The 24844-nt window shown below is 40.2% G+C and overlaps 1 protein-coding gene across 4 annotated transcripts in view; it reads right to left on the bottom strand.

The window, feature by feature from the left end:
- Window positions 1-24844, bottom strand: part of pign (phosphatidylinositol glycan anchor biosynthesis, class N) — a 143768-nt gene that overhangs the window by 35680 nt on the left and 83244 nt on the right. For all 4 annotated transcript variants that reach the window (XM_072283343.1, XM_072283342.1, XM_072283344.1 and 1 more), the window contains exons 16-22: window positions 24119-24218; window positions 21057-21149; window positions 17049-17140; window positions 13085-13199; window positions 11072-11180; window positions 6825-6927; window positions 1535-1637 (exon numbers count right to left, since the gene is read on the bottom strand). In XM_072283343.1, coding sequence (XP_072139444.1) covers window positions 1535-1637; window positions 6825-6927; window positions 11072-11180; window positions 13085-13199; window positions 17049-17140; window positions 21057-21149; window positions 24119-24218 — 715 coding nt within the window. The remainder of the gene's footprint in view (window positions 1-1534; window positions 1638-6824; window positions 6928-11071; window positions 11181-13084; window positions 13200-17048; window positions 17141-21056; window positions 21150-24118; window positions 24219-24844) is intronic.

Raw genomic sequence — 24844 nt, 5'->3', positions numbered from 1 at the left:
CCGGAGATTTTCAATCACGCAGTAGCAGCGGCAGCAAAGCAGGCATTTCAGAAGTTACTCCAGATGTTCCTCTGTGCTTCTTCACATCTGTCTCCATCAAATCAGGATTGTGCACGGCATCCTACTTCACAGATACGATATCATTCAGAATGGCCGCGCGTGCTGCGTCACGCCGCCATCTTCTCCTCCCCTCCTATCTACTAGAATTTAACTTTCCCAGCTGCCATGGTAGAATATGAACCCAAAATGCTGCATCTTTCATCAAAGCCCTGGAACTATCAACCTGTGACATCAGAATGAGACTGCTCTATCCCTCATTCCTACATATCCGATTCAGTACAAAAGTTAAAGATCTAGATTGATCTGAACCTGAACTACAGAAATGATAATGTTTTTCATACCTGACCATTGCTGCAAATTTAACGTCATATTGCTTTTGATCCATTTGTGGATGAAACACCAAATTCATTCAACTGAAACACTGTTTTCTTACAATTATTTCCTAGCAAAGCAAACCACCCTGACCTGGGTGAAGTACAGTATGTAGCCAGCATGAAGCAGAACCCACCCTGGCCTTAATCCAGAACATACTGCCAACTCCTGCCGAGCAAGATTCTAGTGTACTACAAGACAAGCAATGTTCACATTGACATAACAATGGTCCTGATTTGCTATGTGGGGCTCAGCAGCATTTGCCTCAGAGAAACAGCTTTCCTGAACTTAACTGGTGCCTGAAGAAGAACATGCTGACAGACAGGATCCTGGACCTAACCGTGGTCCCAAAGCCAATCAGGTTATATGTGCGAGCCAGAACAAGGCCTACACCCGAAACTGCTAAGACTTTTCAAATGGCAAGTCAAGCCTAGATCTCGTCTATATATCAGAGCTGTCAAGGGTATTTTAATGATTGACTATGTTGGATGTTCAAAAGCAGTTAAAGTGATTAAAAGTGAAATTAACAACCAAAATTCATGAATATAGAAATAAAATCACATGAAAATATTTAACACTTAATCAAAAACATTACAGTAATCACAAATACTTTTTTCTTCACAGCTATAAACTTTATAGCCGTGAAAAAGAAAGTATTTGTGATTACTGCAATGAAGTGAAGAGTCTCAGATCCTGCACTAGGTTTGGATCTGGAAGCAGCTACCTGAACAAATATGCTGGGGATTTCCAACAAGCTCTTGCTCCCCCATTGGACTCCATTAGCCCAGTATTGAAGTAAGATTGGAAAAGCACCAGCCCTGGTCAGTCAACAAGCCCCTGACCTTCACATCTACTTGGGAATCCTAAACGCACCAACACACACAAGGGCTAATTTAAGCCCAGTGTTGTAACAACATTGAATATTATTAAATAACAATATTTTTGTAACAGTATTATTTGTACTTTGTACAGCACATACAATCCCTGCTGGATCTATTTATAGAAATACTTTGCTATTATTTGCAATGGCAACGTCACAGTGAAACTTTTCTATTTAATTTTTGGCAAATGACTGATTTTAAAACATTCGGCATCTTATTACCTTTGGAACTGGAGAAACATGGTGAAGCTGGATTGTCTCTTGTTCCAGATGAATCCAGACAAATGTCAAGCACGACAGCAGGAGTGGAAATAAAGCTTCATATCTGATTAAAGCGTGATCCTTGTTAAGGCAAAACCATCAATGAAATTATTCACCGTCCAAATGTTATACAAGGTTATTAATCATTCCTTTAAAATAACTAAAAAGAAAACCTACTATCTTCTGTTTTCCTTTAAAGATTATTTAAATTTATGGATCTTATGTCAAGCCAATGTGAAACATAGGGGGGAAAACTTGATAGGTTCCAAGAACACACTGATCAAAGAAAAATTTCCTTTCTGATTTAGTAACAGGTATTTCGATCAGAGGAACTCCATTTCAGAGAAGCTGATTTAGGAACAGAAAAAACCTCAAGCATGGACAGGCCAATTATTACCAACGTTCATCACCCTTCACCTGGACACATCAGATAAAAACCTTTCAAGCCTCAAGATTTACCCTGTAAGCCTTGTGAGATTAATGATTATCCTCCTGAGATGAGCAATCCAAGGAGAAATTCAGAGGGGTATTAACATGTAGGGAAACGTGTCAATTGTGTCAACATCTAACACTGTGGTGGGGGCAGCCCACGTGTCGCTGCACTTCCGGCACCAGCCTAACATGCCTACAATTCACTAAACCTAACTGTGTGTGGAAGGAGAGGGAAAAGTGTGGGAGGGAATTGGACCATATGGAAGAAGCTCATGCAGTCATGTGGAGACCATCCAAATTCCTTATACAGACAGTGGCAAGAATTGAACCCCTATCGGTGACTGCCTGCATTATAAAGCGTTGCACTAATTGCTATGCCACCAAGCCACTCATTTACTTCTACTCATCTTAATTCCCTAGAAAAATATTAAAGCTCGAGTCAAAAGAAGCTACATTTCATGAGGTGGTTGCAAGTAAAGAATCAAGTGATGGCACCTCCAAGAATGCATCCATTCAGAATTAGCATTCCACACTAGAAGCAAAGCAATGTGGTTGAAATCAGATTCAAAAGCTTCAGGTTCAGGAGAGAATTGCTATTATTTACTAAAGCACTCAAAACAGAGTATCTCAGTATTACCTGATCAACGCAAAGAGAATGGAGATCCAGACTTAATGGGCTTTGCCTTTTTAATTCTCTGCTTACAGCCAGACAATGCAAGATCCCAGCAGAAGCTTTTACAGGTCATATTCTTATCATTGTCTTTGAATTCTATCAGTCATTTCAGAATCAGAATCAGGTTTATTGTCACTGAGTGGATTATGAAATTTTGTTCTTTTGTGGCAGTAGTACAGTGCAGGCATAACAAATTACTGCAAATCACAAGTCGTGCAAAAGAGGAATAATGAGGTAGTGTTCATGAATCAGATGGCAGAGGGGAAGAAACTGTTCCTTAAACATTGAGTGCAGGTCTTCATGCTCCTGTATCTCCTCCCTAATGCCAGTAAAAAGAGGAGGGCATGTCCCAGATGGTGAGGATCCTTCATGATGGATGGCGTCTTCTTGTGGCATCACCTTTTAAAGATGTCCTCGATGGAGGGGTAACTTGTGCCCGTGATGGAACTGGCTGAGTCTACAAACCTCTGCAGCCTCCTACGATCCTGTGCAATGAGCCTCCACACCAGAGGGTGATGTAACCAGTCAGAAATGTCTCCGTAGTACAAATGTAGAAATTTGTTACAATCCTTGCTGGCATACCAAATCAACTCAAACTCACTTCATCATGCCTTCATCATGACTGCATCAATATGTTGGGTCTCTGCGATGTTGATCCCCAGGCGTTTGAAACTGCTCACCCTTTGAGATACTTGTACTGGTATTGATATTGGTTTATTATTGTCACAAGTACCTAGATACAGTGAAAAGTTGACATATAGGTCAAATCATTACACAGGGCATGTAAGAGCTACAGAGAAAGTGCATTGCAGGAAAACAATATTAAGTGCAAGATCATAACAAGGTACGTTGTGAGGTCAGGCGTCAATCTGCTCCGTCATCTGATAATGACAGGATAGCATCTTTCTGTGAGCCTGGTGGTACGTGCTTTCAGACTTTTGTATCTTCTGCTCAAATGAAGAGGAGAGAAGAGAGAAAACCCAGGGTGGGTGGGATCTGTGATTTTGATTACTTTCCTTTAATCACCCTATATTATCAATTCACTAGATCATCAGCTCACCAACTGACCTCAAAAACTGATCTACATCTACCTCTCTGTACCCATAATCCAGACATCTATTGTCTCAAACCAATGAGTCATAAATAGTTTTGTCTCGATTACACAGGAATAAAACACTTATAAAATGTTGCATAAACTGTGAATACCACGCAGGCCTCTTCCAAATAGAATGAAGAGCAACATCTCAAATATTCCGGAGTGCAATTAGTTTTGATGGCTGAATCAATTACCACCATTTTCCAGTTCGGTTTTACAAAGGAAAGAATTTTCATTCATTTATTATTTGACTCCATTGCTCAGAATTGTCCCAAAGCATTCTTCTTGCAAGGAATTACTGTGAGGAACGAAGACTCCTACTCGGGGTATAACCTCAACAGTTGAATGATGCATAGCGTGATTCTCCCATGCAACAAATTAATGAATGGCCAGCTAATCTCCATTTAGTTGTGCCATAAGGCAGTTTACTACCTGTCCAAGGGTGACCAGTCTCACCTGAAGAGCACATCTAAAACTTGCAGTGTGCAAGCCTAGTGAGCAACAAACTAACAGCATTGTGAGTCAGACACAAAGATTATAGTAAATGAACTAATCTATAGCAAGACACAAAAATTGCTCCTTGTTTAATATTAACTACCCCCAAAATTCCATGGATTTTGTCTCTTCATCCAATCTGCTATTTATGTGAGAATTTGCAATATGATTGCTAGGCTGAGCCCAGAGATTTATAATCAGACTGGAGCTCATAGTTTATCTGCAATTAGTCAAAACAGAACTGGGAAGGTCTGTTTACTAACCGCAGTGCTAGAAGAGCAATAAACCACCAGAACAATACATTTAAATGATAGAAAGATAAATTTAAGTATGTCTTCAGAATCATCCAGCACTTCCTCTAATATCACCATTAAGCCTGCTATCTGTGCTTGAGGTTGTTCCTAATTTCAGACATAAACCTGTGGTTTACAGAGAGCTTATGGTAGTGAAAATTAGTAATAAGTTTTATGACAGGAGACAGACTATGACAGTACATGCACAATGGGTTTAGCAATTTGAGAGTTCGATAGAATATTGTGATGATGAAAGTCAGCCATGATTTTATCCATCTGCCAGATAGTTTGCTGCCCTATTACATTCATAAAAAGACAATGATTGCAATTAAGATTTTATGCACATATAAAAAAATTCTAAAAGCAACTGTTTTAATGTCAGAAGCAAGCTGTCCAAAATATTGTAAGAAAACCAAGGGCATTAAACATTTCTGAGAAGGAATTAAATATCACTGCCTTGAAATTCTAGTTTGGAGCCAACCACTGCAAATTTCTGGAGGGTTCAAAGTATGCTGCATGTTTTTAGCATCCCATCTTTTATTTGTTCCAGCACTGACAGGTGTTCTCCTTTAAAAACCAAAGACCTAAGACTCTAGAATTCCCATCCTGTACCTTCCTACCACAATTTCCTCCCTTAATACCTCTTTAAAACTCATTCTTTCACCAAACTTTTTGACCTTCAGTGACTTAGTCTAAGATATTGTTTAAAGAAATGTATTGGTACATTTTCCAAGTTCGAGTTGCTATATGAAGACAGCTTGTCGCTGATGTACCTACCAACCAAACATCCACTAAGAATGACACAAAGCATTCATACAAATGATTAGTGTTCTGTATCTTACAATATCACTAGTGTATAAACTAAAACCATTAGTATTACAGATGGGAACACCCAAAAAGTTTTCTAGGCCTGATGTGTTTCTGCAATTACTACCATACTACAATAAAAGGGGTATTCATAATTTTATAGTAAAATTGTAGCTTGTAAGGCATCTGCTGCTTCAAGAAAATGTACACCTATGACGTAGGACCTTTCCATCTTGGTAGTCCTTAATCCATACCCACTTTTGCAGTCCAAAGAAGTACTAGAGTACTGGTTAGTAGGTTGATTTGCTGTTGTTCCTTTTTGCATCTTGTGGTACATCAGGGAACATTTTCTTTGCTGTTTCCTCAGCAGTTGTTTTTTTACGAGGCTGAGTTGGTAGCTCGATGCTCGAAAGCGTGCAAGGGGGCGGCTAGATTAGAACCCAGGACCATTTGCCTCAAAGTCCGGTGCCGACGCCACTACACCACCAGCCAGCATTAACTGACTGTCCTATGATTAGGCTAGGTGTTAAATAGGTGGATTACTGAGTGCTCAATGGGCAGCAAGAGCTTGTTCCACACTGTATCTCTAAATACATACAGACAAATACAACAAACTTCCACTCCTCCCACCCTTGAACAGAGTGAGATAATCTCTCTAACTTCACACACACAGCCCAACTTCCACGGATAAAACAATGTCTACTGTACTTCCATGCTAAAGAATTCCAAGAAAACAGAGCCTAGGGAAGTTGGTGTCTATTTTATTTGTTGAGATACAGTGTGAAATAAGTCCTTCCAGCTGCACCACCCAATTTAATCCTAGCCTAATCACAGGACAATTCCCCATGACTAATTAACCTACCAACCGGTATGTCGTTGGACTGTGGGAGGAAACAGCAGCACCCGGAGGAAACCCATATGGTCGTGGGGAGAACATGCAAACCCCTTATAGGCAGAGGCGGGAATTGAACCTGGGTTGCTGGCACCACTAACCACTACGCCATTGTGCCGCCCCACATGTTATTTGTGAGGAGTGCATGTGATCATGATGTTCCCATTATATGTTTCAAAATATTGCCTATTTAATGTTTCAATACAGAAGCTACTTACGTGCCTTATTATGCTACATAACAAGTACAGATATTACAGCATTACTTATGCTGCATTAACAAAATGATACTATGTTATTATGGAACATTATGGTGTCTCTTTGAAAATTGTTCAATAACCTTATACTGTGTAGTATTTTTTTGACCTGCAATTCTGTTTAAACTGAAAAAGCATGTAGAATATCATTGGTTCAACATGCATTTGTTCAACAAGCGAGTGAAGAATGCATATATTATAGCACCTCTGGAATTGTGAAGCTTGGGGAAAAATTCTCCGAAAAATCTGTAAAAAAAAAAATGTCATTAACATCAGCAATTTGTTTTAGATGGGAAAACAAAAGGATACCCTGTGCTGAGCAAGAGGTAGGTGGACATCAACGAGAGATAAATGCTCAGCAGTCGTTGAAAGAGAAGTGTAGAACTAAGCAAAGGTATCAGTAAGGAGGAGGCTGCAAGAAAAAGTAAGGGATATCAGAAATGTAATAGCATTCAATGTCAATGTAAAATGTGATATCTCATCACCAAAGGCAACAGAATTCATCCTACTATAATAAAGAATTTTATGCTCAGTCAAGCCGTATTTAATAATTAGCAACAGAAACATCTACTTCAATTCAGTAGAACTCATGCTAAGGAAAATCTTCAGTTTACATGATTGCCCTTTGAGATCTCTGAATACCCCAGGACACTTCTCATCGGAAGTGCTCTCTCACAGTTGTTGATAAATTCATATGCCGACCTTTAACCTATTTGTGAAAAGCATGGTGTGGCAAACAACACTGCAAAGATTCTGTTTCTGGGATTTGGATTAAGTTGACTAGGTCATCAGACTTACAAAATCAGAATCAGGCTAATTAACACAGAACCTGGAGGACCAGTGGACCACTCTTAGTCTGGCTCTATCTTTTGTCCTGTTTGGCATGGGTGAACCTACCAAGAGCCAAAGCATAAAGCCCTGACTCCGGCCAACAGAGCTCTCCAAGTCATTGGGGCATGCAGGCCTCTAAATCCTACGACGAGGTTGTGGTCCTCTTGGAGGCATGATGGAACTGAGTTCATACCCCTCTGCAGTCTTTTACAATCCCGCGCATTGGCGCTTCCATACCAGGCAGTCATGTAACCAGTCAGAATGCTCTTCAGGGTAGAAATTTGCTCAAGTATTTGGTGACAAAGAAAATCTCATCAAATCCCAATGAAGTTTAGTCGTTATCATGCCATCTTTGTGATTGTATCAAGATCGATCCTCTGAGAGCTTGAACTATCCCACCACTAAGCACATCTTTCCCTCTCCCCTCTGCTTTCCGCAGGGATCGCTCCCTACACGACTCCCTTGTCCATTCATCCCCCCCATCCCTCCCCACCAATCTCCCTCCTGGCACTTATCCTTATAAGCGGAACAAGTGCTACACATGCCCTTACACTTCCTCCCTTACCACCATTCAGGGCCCCAGACAGTCCTTCCAGGTGAGGTGACACTTCACCTGTGAGTCGGCTGGGGTGATATACTGCGTCCGGTGCTCCCGATGTGGCCTTCTATATATTGGCGAGACCCGACGCAGACTGGGAGATCGTTTCACTGAACACCTACACTCTGTCAGCCAAAGAAAGCAGGATCTCCCAGTGGACACACATTTTAATTCCATGTCCCATTCTGACATGTCTATCCACGGCCTCCTCTACTGTAAAGATGAAGCCACACTCAGGTTGGAGGAACAACACCTTATATTCCGTCTGGGTAGCCTCCAACCTGATGGCATGAACACTGACTTCTCAAACTTCTGCTAATGCCCCACCTCCCCCTCGTACCCTATCCGTTATTTATATAAACACATCCTTTTTCTCTCTCTCCTTTTTCTCCCTCTGTCCCTCTCACTATACCCCTTGCCCATCTTCTGGGTTTTCCCCCCTCCCCCTTTTCTTTCTCCCTGGGCCTCCTGTTCCATGATCCTCGATCCTCTCATATCCCTTTTGCCAATCACCTGTCCAGCTCTTGGCTCCATCCCTCCTCTTCCTGTCTTCTCCTATCATTTTGGATCTCCCCTCCCCCTCCCACTTTCAAATCTCTTACTAGCTCTTCTTTCAGTTAGTCCTGACAAAGGGTCTCAGTCGAAAACGTCGACTGTACCTCTTCCTAGAGATGCTGCCTGGCCTGCTGCGTTCACCAGCAACTTTGATGTGTGTTTTTTGAACTTGAAGCTGCTCACACTTTCTACTGCTGCCTTCCCAACGACGACTGGTATGTTTCCCCTTACTGAAGTCCACAATCAACTTCTTGATCTTATGATGTTAACTGCAAGGTTGTTGTTGTGAAAACACTCAACCAGCTGATCAATCTCACTCCTGCCACCGTTTGATATTCTGCCAACAACGGTTGTGTCAGTGGTGAATTTATAGATGGCGTTTGAGCTGTGTATAGCCAAAGTCATAAATGTAGTGAGAGTCCAGCAGTAGGCTAAGCACGTATCCTTGAAGCACACCGGTGCTCATTGTCAGTGAGGAAGAGATACTGTTTCTGATCCAAACTGACTGTGGGGGGTTTGGAGTGATAGGGATCAAATGCAAGTGGGACTAGTTTAGGTGAGAGCTTGGTTGGCAAGGACCAGATAGACCAAAAGGCCTGTTTCCATGGCCTATGAATCTATGACCCTGGAATCCATACAGTTCAGATTATACTGAATAACAAGGCTTAACAAATTTAGTAGCATATGTCATATCAATAAAGTATAAAACTTAAGTAATTAGTATCCTATGAATATAGATGGTTGACACCTGAAATAACTGAGGAAGAAAACACCATAAAAGTATTTTATAGGGTCATTGTGACCAATTTCCAATGTTGGAAAAGTGAACAAAATAAAATTATCATTAAATTATGAGCTAATTATAGTGGAAGGACTCATCACCAACAACAATCAGATGAATTACAGAGAGGAGATGAAAGAGTTCGAGGCCTGATGCTTGGCAAATAACCTCTTACTCAATGTCAACAAGACACAGGAGATGGATATCGACTTCGGGTTAACTTGCACCACTCACACCCCTCTTTACATTGGCAGCGCAGCAGTGGAGACTGCAAACAGTTTCAAACTCCTGGGAGTGCACATCCCGAACAAGCTCCAGAACACATGCTACATAATCAGAAATGCTCACCAACATCTCTGCTTTCTGAGGAGGCTGAGGAGAACTGGACTATGCACATCAATACCAATGCCATTCTACAGATGCGCAGTAGAGAGCATCCTAACAAGCTACATCACTGCATGGTATGGAAACTGCACTGCCGCAGACAGGAAGGCTCTACAACGGGTGGTCAAAACTGTCCATTGCATCACCAACACCAGACAACACCCCCTCCCCCCAGCTAGGATATAGATACACAAGTATGCAAGAAAAGTGTCAGTAACACCATGAAGGATCCCACCCACTCACCCTGCTCATAGACTATTTGTCCCACTCTCGTTAGAGAGGAGGCTGCACAGCATTCACGCCAGGACCACTAGACTCAAAAACAGTTACTTTCCCCAAGCAGTAAGGCTGATCAACACCTCCACCTACTAACCCCCAACTCCCGCACCACCATCACCTTATCATTTCCTGTCAGTCACCTTATTAGATTAGATTAGATTCAACTTTATTGTCATTGTGTCAAGTACAGATACAAAGCCATTGAAATGCATTTAGCATCTGACCAGAAATGCAAAGAATAGTGTTATTTACAAAATAACTGTGAATTAAAAAAAGTGCTTCAGCACACAAATATAAGAGTACTGAGACAGTACAATATGGATGCAATACTGCTTAGCGCTGTGATGAGAGGTTCAGCAGTGTCACAGCCTCAGGGAAGAAGCTCTTCCTGTGCCTGCTGGTGCGGGAGCGAAGGCTCCTGTTGCGCCTACCGGATGGGAGGAGAGTAAAAAGTCCATGGTTAGGGTGAGATGTGTTCCTATGTACAGAAACTCCTGTGCCTAGCATCACTTTATGGACATGTAATCAATGCATATCAGCTATCTTGTGTATTTATAATTATTGTGTTTTATTTATTATTATTGTATTCTTTATCTTGTTGTGTTTTTTTTTTGTGTTGCTTTGGATCTTGGATTCATTATTTCATTCTTCTTTACACTTGTGTCCCGGAAATGACATTAAACAATCTTGAATGTTGAAAGCAGGAATCATTTTCCAGACAGTAGATAATAAAAACCAGAAGCTTAATCTCTCAGAATTTCTTGTGGTCATTTAAGACTCTTAAAGTTTGTTTGGTAAGTGAATAAAATGTATAAACCAAACAGACAGCTAATTAAATCATAGCAGATCTGTACCACTCACATTAATGCCCTCATCTCTCTGGACTGCATTTGAACAATGGTTTCTAAAGCAAGAATGATTGTTCTACCACTGAGCCATGGTTGACACCCTTTTCCTACTTGGTTTCCATTAATGTCACATTTATGAACCACTCAAACAGACTGAAGTCTGTTTCTGCTCTGCTCTGCTCTTTCAGAATGTAGTTCTCACAACACTTCAGTGTGTCTCACCAAACCTAAAAGCTGAAGACTACAGGAGTTTGGAAAAACTCACACAGGACATTCTTACCTAGAGTTGTCCAACTGATAATCTGGTTGACTAAAGGCACTCCATGTTTAAGAACCAAGCTGGAGTGTGTGCTGTTCACAATATAGATTGACAGAACAATGAGCAGGATCTGCAAAAAAAGGGTCTTGCATTAGATTTTTTCAAACAATACCAAATATTGGAAAAGCAGCACTAATTAACATTAAAACCAAGTTATCCAGAAAATATGGCGCTAAACGACTTTGCCAGCTTAAAGCAGAAGTGAAAGCAAATTTTAATGACATCTTTAACAAACTTAAGGAAAATTTTAAAAAAACTGCAGATGTTGGAAAATTGAAACAAAGGCGGAAAATGCTGGAAAAAAGTTCAACAAGCCAGGCAGCATCTGTGGAAAGAGAAACAGTCAGAATGAAGGGTTGCCAACAGAAAACATTGTTTCTCTTTCTACAGATACTGCCTGATCTGTTGTTTTTCTTCCCCCAAAATTTTCTGATTCTTGACTTCAGGATGTTCCAAAGCACTTTATAGGTGATGTAGTACTTTTGAAGGGCAGTCATTGTTGTAACTTAGATATGTGCCCAACAAACTCCCACAAACAAAACTGTGAAAATGGACAGATAGCCTGTTCTAGTAATGTGGAGAGAACACCAGAAATAGATCCCCTCTTCTTCTTTAAAGTAACATTGTTCTTTTCTTCTTCTACCCAGCAAAGCATCCAGTCAATTGCATCTCTGACAAAACAGCACACTCTCACTATTGCACAATACACCAGTTTTTTGTTTAATTCTCTAGGAAAGTGACACAGACCCCTCATTTAGAGCTGCAGTGCTATAACCTGATCATACCTCTCTGCTATAATTCATCAAAAGGATACTTAGCGCAACTGAGCATTGGAAGAGATGCTTAGCACAATCTGTCCAATTAGTATTTATCCTTGGGATGGTCAGCATTAGGTGGCTGGAGGATGTTTTAGGTAAGGAAGCAGCAGAGGACTCCAACTACCACTGACTATTTTAGTGCACTTACCAAAAACGATTATTAAGCAAACTACTGAAGCGTGGCAGCATAGAAATATAGATATGGGAAAAAAAATCATTTAGTTCAAGGTTGTTGCGCCATTCAATGTCAAAAGTGAATTATCTTTTTCCCCATAACATTCAATGCTACTTGCTGATAATTTGCCTACCCGGTCAAGTCGACAGCAAAAATAAATAGTTAGCATATCCTACTGGAAAGAAATAATGAACAATTTATACATTATTCTGACTTGCAGATGTTTGAAATGGGTGTAAGTATTATTGTACTGTATTCTTAAGTGAAAATGGCATTCAATTAATCATGGGCTGAGGGTCTGAAGAATATGGGATTTTCCCCTTCACCCCCACAACCCCTCTTCTCACTTCTCTCATCCCCAAAACTGAAACCTCTAGATACAGCCAATATTAGAAGGAGAAAGCACTCAGTGCATTTATCAGAAGAAAAAATACACACAGTGTCAGTGCTTCCATCAAAATGCACTGGCTCATAGTGGAGGTGCATGCAGGTGCATGTCAAATTATAGCAAGGATATGACATTCATTGCTCAAGTCAATCCACAAGACTGGCGGTTTGAGTTACCGACAACTTGATAGGTCCGAACAGAAGATTTGTCAAAGAAAACAGCTGTGTATGGTTAAAGCATTTCCAAGGACTAACAAAAGACAGAGACTTTGTTTGGCAGGGCTGCAGTTGCTGTGGTTCAATAACTGTTTTTTCCCTATATTTTCATCTGGATGTCTTTGAGCCATTTAAAACAATAGATTTGTGCACAATTTATATATTAAATTTGTATTAAACAAACCACTAATGGAATTTGAAGGTATTTCAGAATATCAGAAATGTGAGTATCACCTACTTAGTATTTACCTCGCAGCAATGATGAAGAGCTTTATTGCACACCTTATGTAAATGCATGCTGCTCAAGATAATTAAATGTACAAGAATTAATCCTGCATAATTATGACAAGCACGTACAGAAATGATATTCACACAAACCTGTACAACGTATACACTTTTGGTCACTGTAGCCTCAACTGTTTGTTGCTTTTCCATCTTGATTGAAGTGAAAAAGACAAAAGTGCAGATGACAGTGAGTAATCCAGCTCCTGTTCTGTTTCCACAAAAAGATGTCTAATTAAATCGTATAAAAGCTGACTGGGTATTACCAGCATATTCTTATTTTATCTAAAACACACATGTTAATCTCCAATCAATTTGCCACAGTCCTTTAAAATGCACAGAATCATGGAGTACAAAAGGAGGCGTGACTTGCTTGAAAAATTATCAATTACAATTCTCTGTCCTTTTCCTTAAGGGCTGCACTTTTCCTCCTGTCCCAATATACCTTCAGATTAAAGTTCTAATGTATTCAGAACATTATAAACAGAAGTTAATCACAGGAAATCATCCAGCTTCAATTTTACGAAAGAGCAATGTGATGTCAAACTGTCTATTTTTGCTGCTTTATGAGATAGAGCCACAGAATCATAGATCACTATAGCACATAAACAGGCCCTTCAGCACATCTCGTCCGTGCTAAATTATTAATCTGCCTAGTCCCATCGACCAGTACCCAGACCGTACCCCTCCAATCCTTTCTCATCCATGTATTCATCCATATTTCTCTTAAATGTTAAAAATGAACTCGAATCCACCATTTCTGCTGGCAGCTCAATCCACACTCTTACCATGTTTCCCCTTAACTTCTCTTCAAACATTTCACCTTTCAACCTCAACCCATAACCTTTAAATTCACTCAACCTCAGTGGAAAAAGACCTGCTTGCATTTACCCTATCTATATCCCTCATAATTTTGTATACCTCTACTAAATCTCCCTTCAATCTCCTATGGTCCAGAGATAATATCCTTCCCTATAACTCAAGTCCTCAATTCCTGAAAACACCCTTGTAAATTTTCTCTGCACTCTTTCAATTTTATTGATATCTTTCCTTCAGTTATGTGACCAGAAGAGCACATAATACCCCAAATTAGAGCTTACCAAAAAGTTCAAACTTTTAATTCTCAAACTCCAAAGTTCAAAGTAAATTTATTATCAAAGTACAGTACATAAATGTCAGCATACAACTATAAGATTCATTTCCTTGCTGGCAATCACAGTAAATACAAGAAACACCTTAGAATCAAGGAAGGACCACGCCCAACAGGATGGACAAGCTATGTGCAGAAAAAATATACCAATAAACTTTGCAAATATAACATTTTTAAAAAGAAAATAATAAATACATAAGCAATAAATATTGAGAACATGACAACACTGTGTAGATGTGTTTCAGTGGTGGGGTGGGTTTTACCTACGATGGACTGGGCTGTATCCACTACTTTTTGTAGGATTTTCCATTCAAAGGCATTGGTGTTTCTATACAAGGCCATGATGCAACCACTCAATATCCTCTCCACCACATATCAATAGACATTTGTCAAAAACTGAGATAAGGAAGTAGAGGCACTGCCATGTTTTCTTCACAATGTCATTTATGTGCAAGACGCAGGACAGATCCTTTGAAGAGATAACACTGAGGAATTTAAAGTTGTTGACCCTCTCCACCTCTGAACCTACAATTACGACTTGCTCATTCACCTCTAGTTTCCTCCACCTGAAGTCAATAATCATCTCCTTAAGTCTTGCTAACATTGAGTAAGAGGCTGTTGTTGTGGCACCACTCAGCCAGATTTTCAATCTCCTTCCTATATGCTTACTCATCGCCACCCTTGATTCCGCCTACGACCATGGTGACGTTGGATAACTCAAACATGGCATTGGAGCTGTGCTCAGCCTTACAGTCATAAGTATAAAATGAGTAGAGGAGGGGGGTAAGCACTCAGCCTTGTGGTACACCTCTGCTGAGGGAGATTGTGGAGGAAATGGTCATGCCGATTCAAATTGCCTGCGGTCTGCAAATGAGGAAATTGAGTATCCAGTTGCACAATGAGGTGGTGAGGCCTAGGGTGTGAAGCTTAATGAAAAGGCATTTGCTGTTGAGCTGTTGTGATGGGAGGCAAATTGGAGTGGATCCAGGTTACTTCTAAGGCAGGAACTGATATGTTTTCTCATCAGCTTCTCAAAGCACTTCATCACCATGGATGTATGTGCAACTGGCCAACAGTCATTGAATTTAACATGGTCACCAGACTTGAATGCCACTAATCTGGCCCTCAGCAGATTGTGGATCTCATGGTTCACCCAGAGCTTCTGGTTAGTGAAAATTCGGAATGATTTTGTGGGGACAAACTTATCTATGACTGTTTTTATAAAGTCCATGACAACCGTGATGCATTCATATCCACTGATGAGTCCTTGAACACAGCCCAGTTTACTGACTCGAAACAATCCCATATCCGCTCCCCTGCCTTGTTCTCATCTCTGGAGCCTTACTCTTTAGCCTCTGCCTGTATGCAGGTGTAAGGAGGCCAGCTAAGTGATCAGATTTCCCAAAATGTGGTCTAGGTATGGAATGGTAGGCAGTCCTAATGGTAATGTAACAGTGGTTAAGTGTGTTTGGACCCCTGGTGCTGCAGGTGATATCTTGATGATAACTTGGCAGAGTTTTCTTCAAACAAGCCTGACTGATGTCACTGACAAGTATTTGAAAGATGTCAGGGTAGTCTGTTTCACTTGCTAATTGTGACATTCAATACATCGAGTGCTTTTTTAATATCTGTTTTTGGCAGTACATAAACTGATCAGGATCATGGAGGAGATCTCTTCGTTAATAGAACAGTCAGCACTTAATCAGCAGATGTTCCAGATTTGGGGAACAAGAGTGCGACAACAGTGGTTCAAGCACCACAAAGAGTTGATCATGAAACACAGACCTCCACTTTTTGCCTTCTCTGAATCAGTAGTCCAGTCTAAAAAGAAAGAAGTCTTTGGTTTTTACCAACATATCTGGAGTGAGCCACGTCTCTGTGAAACACAGAATGCAGCATTTCCTCATTTCCCACTGACACAGCAATCTTGCCTTTAGGTCTTCAATTTTGTTCTCCAGCGACTGTACATTTACTAACAAGATACTGGGTAGAGAGGGTTTCATTCCTCTGCATTTCAACCTGCCTTGGAGTCCTCCCCTCCTTCCTCTCCTCCAGCCATATTGATGTACCTTTGGCTATTTAAGTGTACCACACCTGTATGCTTCAGTGTCAAGTCCACTGAGTACTTCAGAAGATAGTGAAATTACAAGTTCCTTAAGACAGTTCGAAAGCACATTGCTTAAAGGGAAATTATAGGCTGCAGATTTCAGCAGTAGGAGAAATTCAGAAGACGTATATTTATAAGTTTTGTAAGCATCTGCAACATGTTGTCGTGATTCACCAGCGTTATCTTGGCGAAGGGTCGTGAATACCTTCACATGACATCCAAGCTCCTGCTCTCAATATAGTTAATTATGACACAACTGGACCAGTACATTTTGGCCCAATTAAACAGCCGCCCCAATTAGCTGAAGTTTAACCGATTAACCGATGGCCCAATTAACCGGAATCCACTGTACTTTGATTTATGAAGACCAATGTGTCAAAAGCTTTTTTTATGACCCTATCTACTTGTGATGCCACTTTCAAGGAATTGTAGGTCTGTATTCCAAGATCCACCCCCTGTTCTACCACACTCCCTAGTGCCCTACCATTTGCAGTGTAAGTCCTATTCAGGTTTATCCTCCCAAAGTGCAACAACTCACATTTGTCTGCATTAAATTTCATCTGCTATTTTTCAGCCCATTTATGCAACTGGTCCAGCTGCACATTGTGCATGAATATTACACAGTGTCAAAATAAACTTCTGATAACATATTTTCTCTATTAATTACATACTTATTTTCCTTTAAACGTTATCTGAAGATACCATTATACTTTATTATTAGAATCAGTTTTCTGATGTGTTAAATTTCAAAATAAACAATTAAACCTTTTTAATTTTTTTTATAAAGAGATGAGCAAACTTACACAAGAGTAATATTAGGACTTCTTCCAAGAACTGGCATCAATGGAAATACAGCCAGGACTAAGCAGAAATATATCCAGCTTAAAGACATGGCCTACAGAAAATAAAAACATGATCATAATAAAACAAAAAAATAACACATATACCATTTAGATCAGATGCAAGTTTATCATTTCCAGTCACAACATGCTGGAGGAACTCAGTAGGTCGGGCAGCATCCGTGGAAAAGATCGGTCGACGTTTCAGGCCGGAACCCTTCGTCAGGACTGTAGAGGGAAGGGGCAGAGGCCCGATAAAGAAGGTGGGGGGAGGGTGGGAAGGACAAGACTGGTACCTGGAACCTACCAGCCTTCTCCTTCGCACCCTCCCCCCCACCTTCTTATAGGGCCTCTGCCCCTTCCCTCTACAGTCCTGACAAAGGGTTCCGGCCCGAGACGTCGACCGATCTTTTCCACGGATGCTGCCTGACCTACTGGGTTCCTCCAGCATGTTGTGAGTGTTGGTTTGATCCCAGCTCTGCAGATTATTTTGTGTTTATCATTTCCAGTTCAAGCTAGATGTAATCCATTTATCTGTGTGTTAAAAACCTGTTGAGTGATTGATGCATGTAATCTGCATAGTCCGTCCCAGTTCACGGGATGATGGTCAGGGTTGCTAAACTATAAAGAAAGAAGAACTACCACAGATCCCATCTTTGGATTTACATTGCTTACATAAAGCAAAATATTTCCTTCACCCAAACTTATAATTTCATTTGCATTAAATTATAAGCTTCCAAAGGATAAGATATATTTTTTAACATGAAGATTAGTTCTTAACAGCAACAAGAAACCTTGCCTACTAAAACCAAATCCGAAAATACAGGTTGCATCAGCAACTTGAACACACAATCTGGGAATACTTAACATTGGGAAGATATCCGTGTGATCCACACTGATAGCTATGAGATTAAGGAACAAACTTTCAAGTTTAAAAGTATATTTATTATCAAAGTATGTATAAATTATACAACCTTGAGATTTGTTTGCTAACAGTCAGCCACATAGCATGAAACTCATACGAAACCAATTTAAAAAATAAAGACCAACACATGATGCGCAAAGAAAGGGGGAAAAAAAGCACAAATGATGCAAACAATAGAAGCAAGCAACAACATTCCGAACCAAAATGGGAAAATTATTGTAAGGTGCTCTAAGGGTCCAGATATATAAGTATTTGGATAGGCAGGGAGAGATTAGGGATAGTCAACATAGCTCAGTGCGTGGTAGGTCACGTCTAACCAATCTTATAGTGATTTTCTAGGAGGTTATCAGGAAAGTGGAAGGAAAGACAGTGGATGTAGTCTACCTGGACTTTAGCAGGGCCTCTGACAAGGTCCCACTTGGGAGATTGGTCAAGCTGGTTCAGTCACATGAGCGAGAAGTTGCAAACTGGATTCGTGATCAGCTTTGTGGGGAAAGCCAGACAGTGGTCATAGATAGTTGCCTCTCCAATTGGAGGTCTGTGACTAACAGTATTCCACAAGGATTGGCGCTTGTTCTGTTGTTGTCATCTACAGTTATCAACAATCTGGATGATAATGTGGTAAACTGTGTCTGCAGAGTTATGGATGACACCAAGACTGGGGGTGTAATGGACAGACAGGATGACTATTAAAGCTTGCAGGGAGATCTGGACAAGCTGGAAAAATGGATTGACAAAATGGCAAATAGAATCTAATGCAGACAAGTGTGAGGCATTGCACTCTGGGAGGACAAAGCAGGGTAATACTTACATGGTGAATGGTAGGGCACTGAGGAGTGTGGTATAACAGAGGGATCTGGGATCTGGAAATATAAATCTATAATTCCTTGAAAGTGCCGTCACAAGTAGATAAAGTCATAAAGAGAGCTTTTGGCACACTGGCCTTTGTAATTCAAAGTACAGTGGATTCCCATTAATCGGGCCATCAGTTAATCAGGGTGGCCACTTATTTGAGATAACTCTAAGAAAACAAAAACTAATCAAGAAAAGCCAGAATTCCCTTCATTTATTTGAGACAGGAGACACTTGCTGAAGTTTCTAACTACCGTCAGTTGCATGACTGTAAGACACTACACCATGCTTAGAACACTAAGTTTTTAAGTAGTGTCAGTTGCATGTGTTTCAGTTCAAAAAGCAGCAATTTTTCTCATTTGCGAATGACACTAAGATTGCAGGCATAGTGGACAGAGAGAGGAAGGCGATCAAAGTTTGCAGCAGGGTTTAGACCAGCAGTAACAACTGACTGTCAAAAATGGCAGACAGAATTTAATGCAGACTAGTGTGAGGTGTTGCACTTTGGGAGCACAAACAAGAGTAGGATTCACACAGTAAATGGCAGGGCATTGAGCCGTGTAGATCTGGGAATACAGATCCATAATTCCCTTAAAGTGGCTTTACAGGTACAGAGGGTCATACAAAGAGCTTTTGGCACATTGGCCTACATAAATCTAAGTATTGATTACAGGAGTTGGGACATTATAATGAAGTTTTATAAGACGTTGGTGAGGCCTAATTTGGAGTATTGTGTGCATTTCTGGTCACCTAGCTACAAGAAGGATATTAATAAGATTGAAAGAGAACAGAAAATATTTATAAGGATCTTGTCAGGACTTGAGAACCTCAGTTGTAGAGAAAGATTGAATAAGTATTGACTTTATTCCCTAGACTGTAAGAGAATGAGGGGAGATTTGATAGAGGTATACAAAATTATGAGGGATCTAGATAGGGTAAATGCAGGTAGGCCTTTTCCACAGAGGTTGGGTGAGACTAGAACTAGAGGTCATAGGTTAAGGGTGAAAGGGGAAATGTTTAAGGGGAACATGAGGGGGAGTTTCTTCACTCAGAGAGTGGAGAGAGTGAGGAACAAGCTGCCAGCTGAAGTGGTAGATGCGGGTTTGATTTCAACATTTAAGAGAAATGTGGATAAGTATGTGGATGGGAGGGGTATGAAGGGCTATGGTCTAGGTGCAGGTCAACAGGATTAGGTAGAATAATAGTTCAGCATGGACTAGATGGACAGAATGGCCTGTTTCCAGGTTGTAGTGTTCTATGACTCTATGTACAAACTATGCTTGAAATACTCACAACCATTAAGATGGAAAACATAAAGGTAATTGAGTGTGTACAATTTGAGATACTAATGTACGTCTTGAAGAATTAATGTTTATTTTAATACATCGTTCATTGATGTATATTCATCACAAAGAATTGACAGGGTAATGAGCCAATCATTTCTATTGGCTGGCTTTAGTGTTGAATATGTGCTAAATCTGTTGTGTAATGAATGAGCGATTCATTACGTACCAGATTTAGCTGCAGTGATTTGCAAGTGAACCTCTGCCTGCTGTAAACTGATACTGATTTCATGCATGTAATTTGCAATGCATTCAATGTATTTTTCAGGAGCAATTGCTCTGCTTTTATTGAAAGCAGTTTGTGTAGTATCTGTTTTCTCTGTTCTCTGAACAGAGTGGCTGAGCAATTTAACTTTGTTTGATGTGTAATTGACTACTGTTAGCCATATGTCCCACTGCCAATTCATTGGCTTGATGCAGTGTTGTCAAAAGGTACACTGATGTACAGAAGGCTTTCTAGTCATGCTTAATTTCATAGAATATTACAGTTATATAAATAGAAGTGCTCTTTAAAGGAAGTACTAGTGTCTTAAAATTCACCATGATTTCGGTTTCTGTACACGAAGGAAAAACATAAATCAGTATTCTATTTAAAATCTTACAGAATTAGTATATTCAATCTAAGCCATGCACAGATTTTGAATTTAATTCTATTTCCTTTTGTTACAGAATCTCCTAAAGCAAGAAAAGTTTTTCCCTACTCATTTCAAATACCTAGCAACCTCAAATTGCAATTTAGTTTGCAAGCAAAATTAGGTTAAAAGATGACAAATGGTAAATTTATCAATTGAAAGTGAAGTAGCATTATCCTTCAAACAAAAGGAATGTTTTCCGGTGCAAGTGCAGTGTCACCTTATTGCGATAAAACAGCTTGGATTGTAGAGGCCAGCCAGCAAAGGCAATCAGACCAAGTGTAAGAACTTCACGGTAGAAGAAACTCGCAATCTAGAAAAAAAAAATTCTATTATTAGATATGGGCACAGAAGAATTGAATGTCATTAAAACACAGCCACACAAGTGCAAGTATGTCAGCACCACAAAGCAACAGTTTTACAAAACTCAGTGTTTACAGATACTAGAGCGGTGCCCAGCTCTTCCAACAGAACACCTGACAGAATAGCAAGGATGAAGTTGGCCTTGCTAGATATCTTTAGGATATCTTCTCCACAGGCAGATCAATGTGTGCCTTCCTTACTTTCAATTGATAAAAGGGAGCTGCAGAAATAATCAGGACAGAGCCACAGTTGCAAGAATTATTACAGAAATTAGTTGTGAACATTAAAGAAATGATTTCAACTGCAGTTAAATACAGAAGTATTAACCATTATAGAGTATTCTAGTTCAAATGGGAAAGATTGTGAGATGCTCATGAATGGTTGCTATGTTCCTATCAATCTCCCTTTAGAAGATAAATAGACAAAAAAGAATAAAAGTAGACATGCTCAGATGTTTATACTTGAAAGACTGATGTCTATAGATCTCAAGAAAACAGTAAAGCTGTCTGATGTGAAATGCAACCAGTTTCAACATAAAGCGTCAACAAATATTTGCTCACAACACAAATACTTTTTCCTTGTCAGCCATTGAAATCAGACCAGTAGGTGACTCCAGGCTGGCAAGCTCATGGCTAATTAGTGGTGGACAATAAATGTTACCAGATTATTTATACTGCATTTCATTGCTTAATATATAAAAAAAAACAATCTTCAAATGTTTTCACCTGCTATTATTGACTAAATCCTAAAGATGTTCCACAGGGGCACAATTGAGAGCATCCTGACTGGCTATATCACTGCCTGGTATGGGAACTGTACTTCCCTCAATTGCAGGACTCTGCAGAGAGTGGTGTGGACAGCCCAGCACATCTGTGAATGTGAACTTCCCGTTATTCAGGATATTTACAGTGACAGGTGCAAAAAAGAGCCCGAAAGATGTTCCAGTTACTACCATCCAGGAAACGGTACCGCAGCATTAAAACCAGGACCAACAGGCTCCAGGACAGCTTCTTCCACCAGACCATCAGACTGATTAATTCACGCTGATATGATTGTATTTCGGTGCTACACTGGCTGTCCTGTTGTACATACGATCTATTACAAATTACTAGAAATTGCATATTCAGACGGAGACGTAACATAAAGATTTTTACTCCTCGTGTACGTGAAGGATGTAAGAACCAAAGTCAATTCAATTCACAACCAGGTTCAGGAACAGTTGTTAAATCTCAACCATCAGGCTCTTGAACCAGAGAGGATAACTTCACTCACCCCAACACTGAACTGTTCCCACAACCTATGAACGCACTTTCTAGGACTTCATTTTATGTTCTTCATATTTATTGCTTATTCACTAATAACAATTTTTTTTGTATTTGCACAGTTTGTTGTCTTTTGCACATTGGGTAGTTTCTCTGCCTTGCTTTGTGTAGCTTTTCACTGATTCTATGGTGTTTCTTTATATCTGCTGTGAATGTCCGCAAGAAAACAAATCTGAGGATTGTAAATGGTAGCAATTATGGACTTTGATAATAAATTTACTTTGAACTTTATTGGAAAGTCATTATTGACTTTTAACATTGGACAAGTGCATTAAGAGTCATAGAACTACGACAGGCAGCTCAAATTAAAGTACAGATCAGCCATGATCTAATTGAATGGAGAAACAGAATTAAGAGCACAAACAGACTGACCTAATGTAGCTTTCAATGTTTACTGTACCCTGATTAAATTAACAATAGTATGTGCCCAAAACATTGATGTTTGCATTCACATAGCCATTAGTATTTTGCAGAGCATCTGGGAAATAATAAATTTCTTCTGCTGTGTTGCTATCTACTACAATTCCAAAGACAGTACTGTATTTAAAAGCACACAGCAATGTCCCTCAAATGAAAAATGAATGCCTAAATAATTTTTTATGGTGGGATTCACAGAGAAGCTTAAGGGACATTTAGGCAGACATAAGAACAGTCAGAGAATGGATGAGCAGGAAGATGTGCAGTTTAAAGTGGCAATGTGGTTGGCGCAGTCATTGTGAGTCAAAGGGCCTGTTCCTGCATTCTGTGAGTGTAAGCCAAGAGACTGGATGAACTCACTACTCCAAAGAGCTGTTTACATCTCTTTGAAACTGAGGGCTTATCTTCGTACACAAATTAGAAATTAGAAGCAGAAGGTAGAAACTGATCAATATAATTATGAAATTTGCAAAGCAAAATGTCAACAAAGAAGAACTCCCCTTGCTTTGATATTTGAACATCAGAGTAAACTCTCAGAGGCTGGAGAGGTGTTTGAACCCACAACACTCTGAGGCAAATTCAAGAGCAAAGGTGTTACTTCCGGGAATGGACAGAACTATTAACTTTCTCTCAATTGTGTTAACTGTAAACTTCTGCAGGGTGTTTGATTGCGAGACTCTCTGCCAGTGCCATCTTTATTTATTTAACAATTAAGTGCAGAGCGGGCTATTCTGGCCTTTTGTGCCACACTGCCCCAACAACCCCACAACCCCTGTTAACCCTAACCTAATCACAGAACAATTTACAAAGACCAATTAATAGTGGTGTGGGTCTTGGGCTGTGGGAGGAAACCGGAGCACCTAGGGAAAACCCCTCACATTCCTTGGGAAGGACAGACACTCCTTTCCGAACAGTGCCGGAATTGAAATCCAATCTCTGGAACGCCCTGAGTTGTAATAGCATCGCATTAACTGCTACACTACTGTGGCGCTTCTTGCACAAGTAAACATCAGGTATTTGCCTTTAAATCCCACATCACACTTTCTGAGAACTTGTATGCCAAACTATGACATGTATTGATCGGTGAACTCCCCAGCTGCCAGAATTTCCATTTGCTGGAGCTTCACCTCTGATTTTCAAAACCAAATCTAAAAATAGAAGAATAGTTTGCAATGCTTACCAAAGTTTCAATCCCCAGAATAAAAAGCAGTGAACAGCCAAGGGATTTTATAGGGTGATGTGTTGAAAATGAATTGATTACATCACAAATGACTCTAAACCTGTTAAACAAGAAGACTAATGTTATTTTGGATGAATCCTGCCCACAGGAAGTTAAGTTTCAGTCCTATCAAAAATACCATTTGTAAAGTAAGCACGAGAATTGGTGCAGATGCCGGGAATCCAAAGCAACACACGCAAAATGCTGAAGGAACTCAACAGGTCCTAGAGCATCTATGGAAATGAATAAACAATCTATGTTTTAGGCCGAGACCCTTCCTCAGGGCTGAAATAGAAGGGGGAGGATGCCAAAATAAAAAGGTAGTGGAAGGGGAAGGAGGCTAGCTAGAAAGTGATAGATGAAGTCAAGTGGATGGGAAAGGTAAAGGGCTGGAGAAGAAGAAATCTGATAGATGAAAGTGGAACATAAGAGAAAGGGAACGAAAAGAGGACCCAGGAGAAAATGATAGGCAGGTGAGAAGAGGTTACAGAATAAATTTGGGAATAGAAGAAGAGGGGAGGGGACGGGGAGGGAAAGATCTTATTACTGGAAGGAGAAATCGATATTCATGCCATCAGGTTGGAAGCCACCCAGACGGAATATAAGGTGTTGCTCCTCCACCCTGAGGGTGGCCTCATCCTGGCACACAAGGAGGCTGTGGACCGACATGTCGGAATGGGAATTAAA

This window comes from Mobula birostris, chromosome 19 (genome assembly GCF_030028105.1).
Source record: "Mobula birostris isolate sMobBir1 chromosome 19, sMobBir1.hap1, whole genome shotgun sequence".
In the NCBI taxonomy this organism is placed as follows: domain Eukaryota; kingdom Metazoa; phylum Chordata; class Chondrichthyes; order Myliobatiformes; family Myliobatidae; genus Mobula; species Mobula birostris.
Note: the sequence above shows the minus strand (reverse complement) of the source record. Positions and strands in the feature narration are given on the sequence as shown.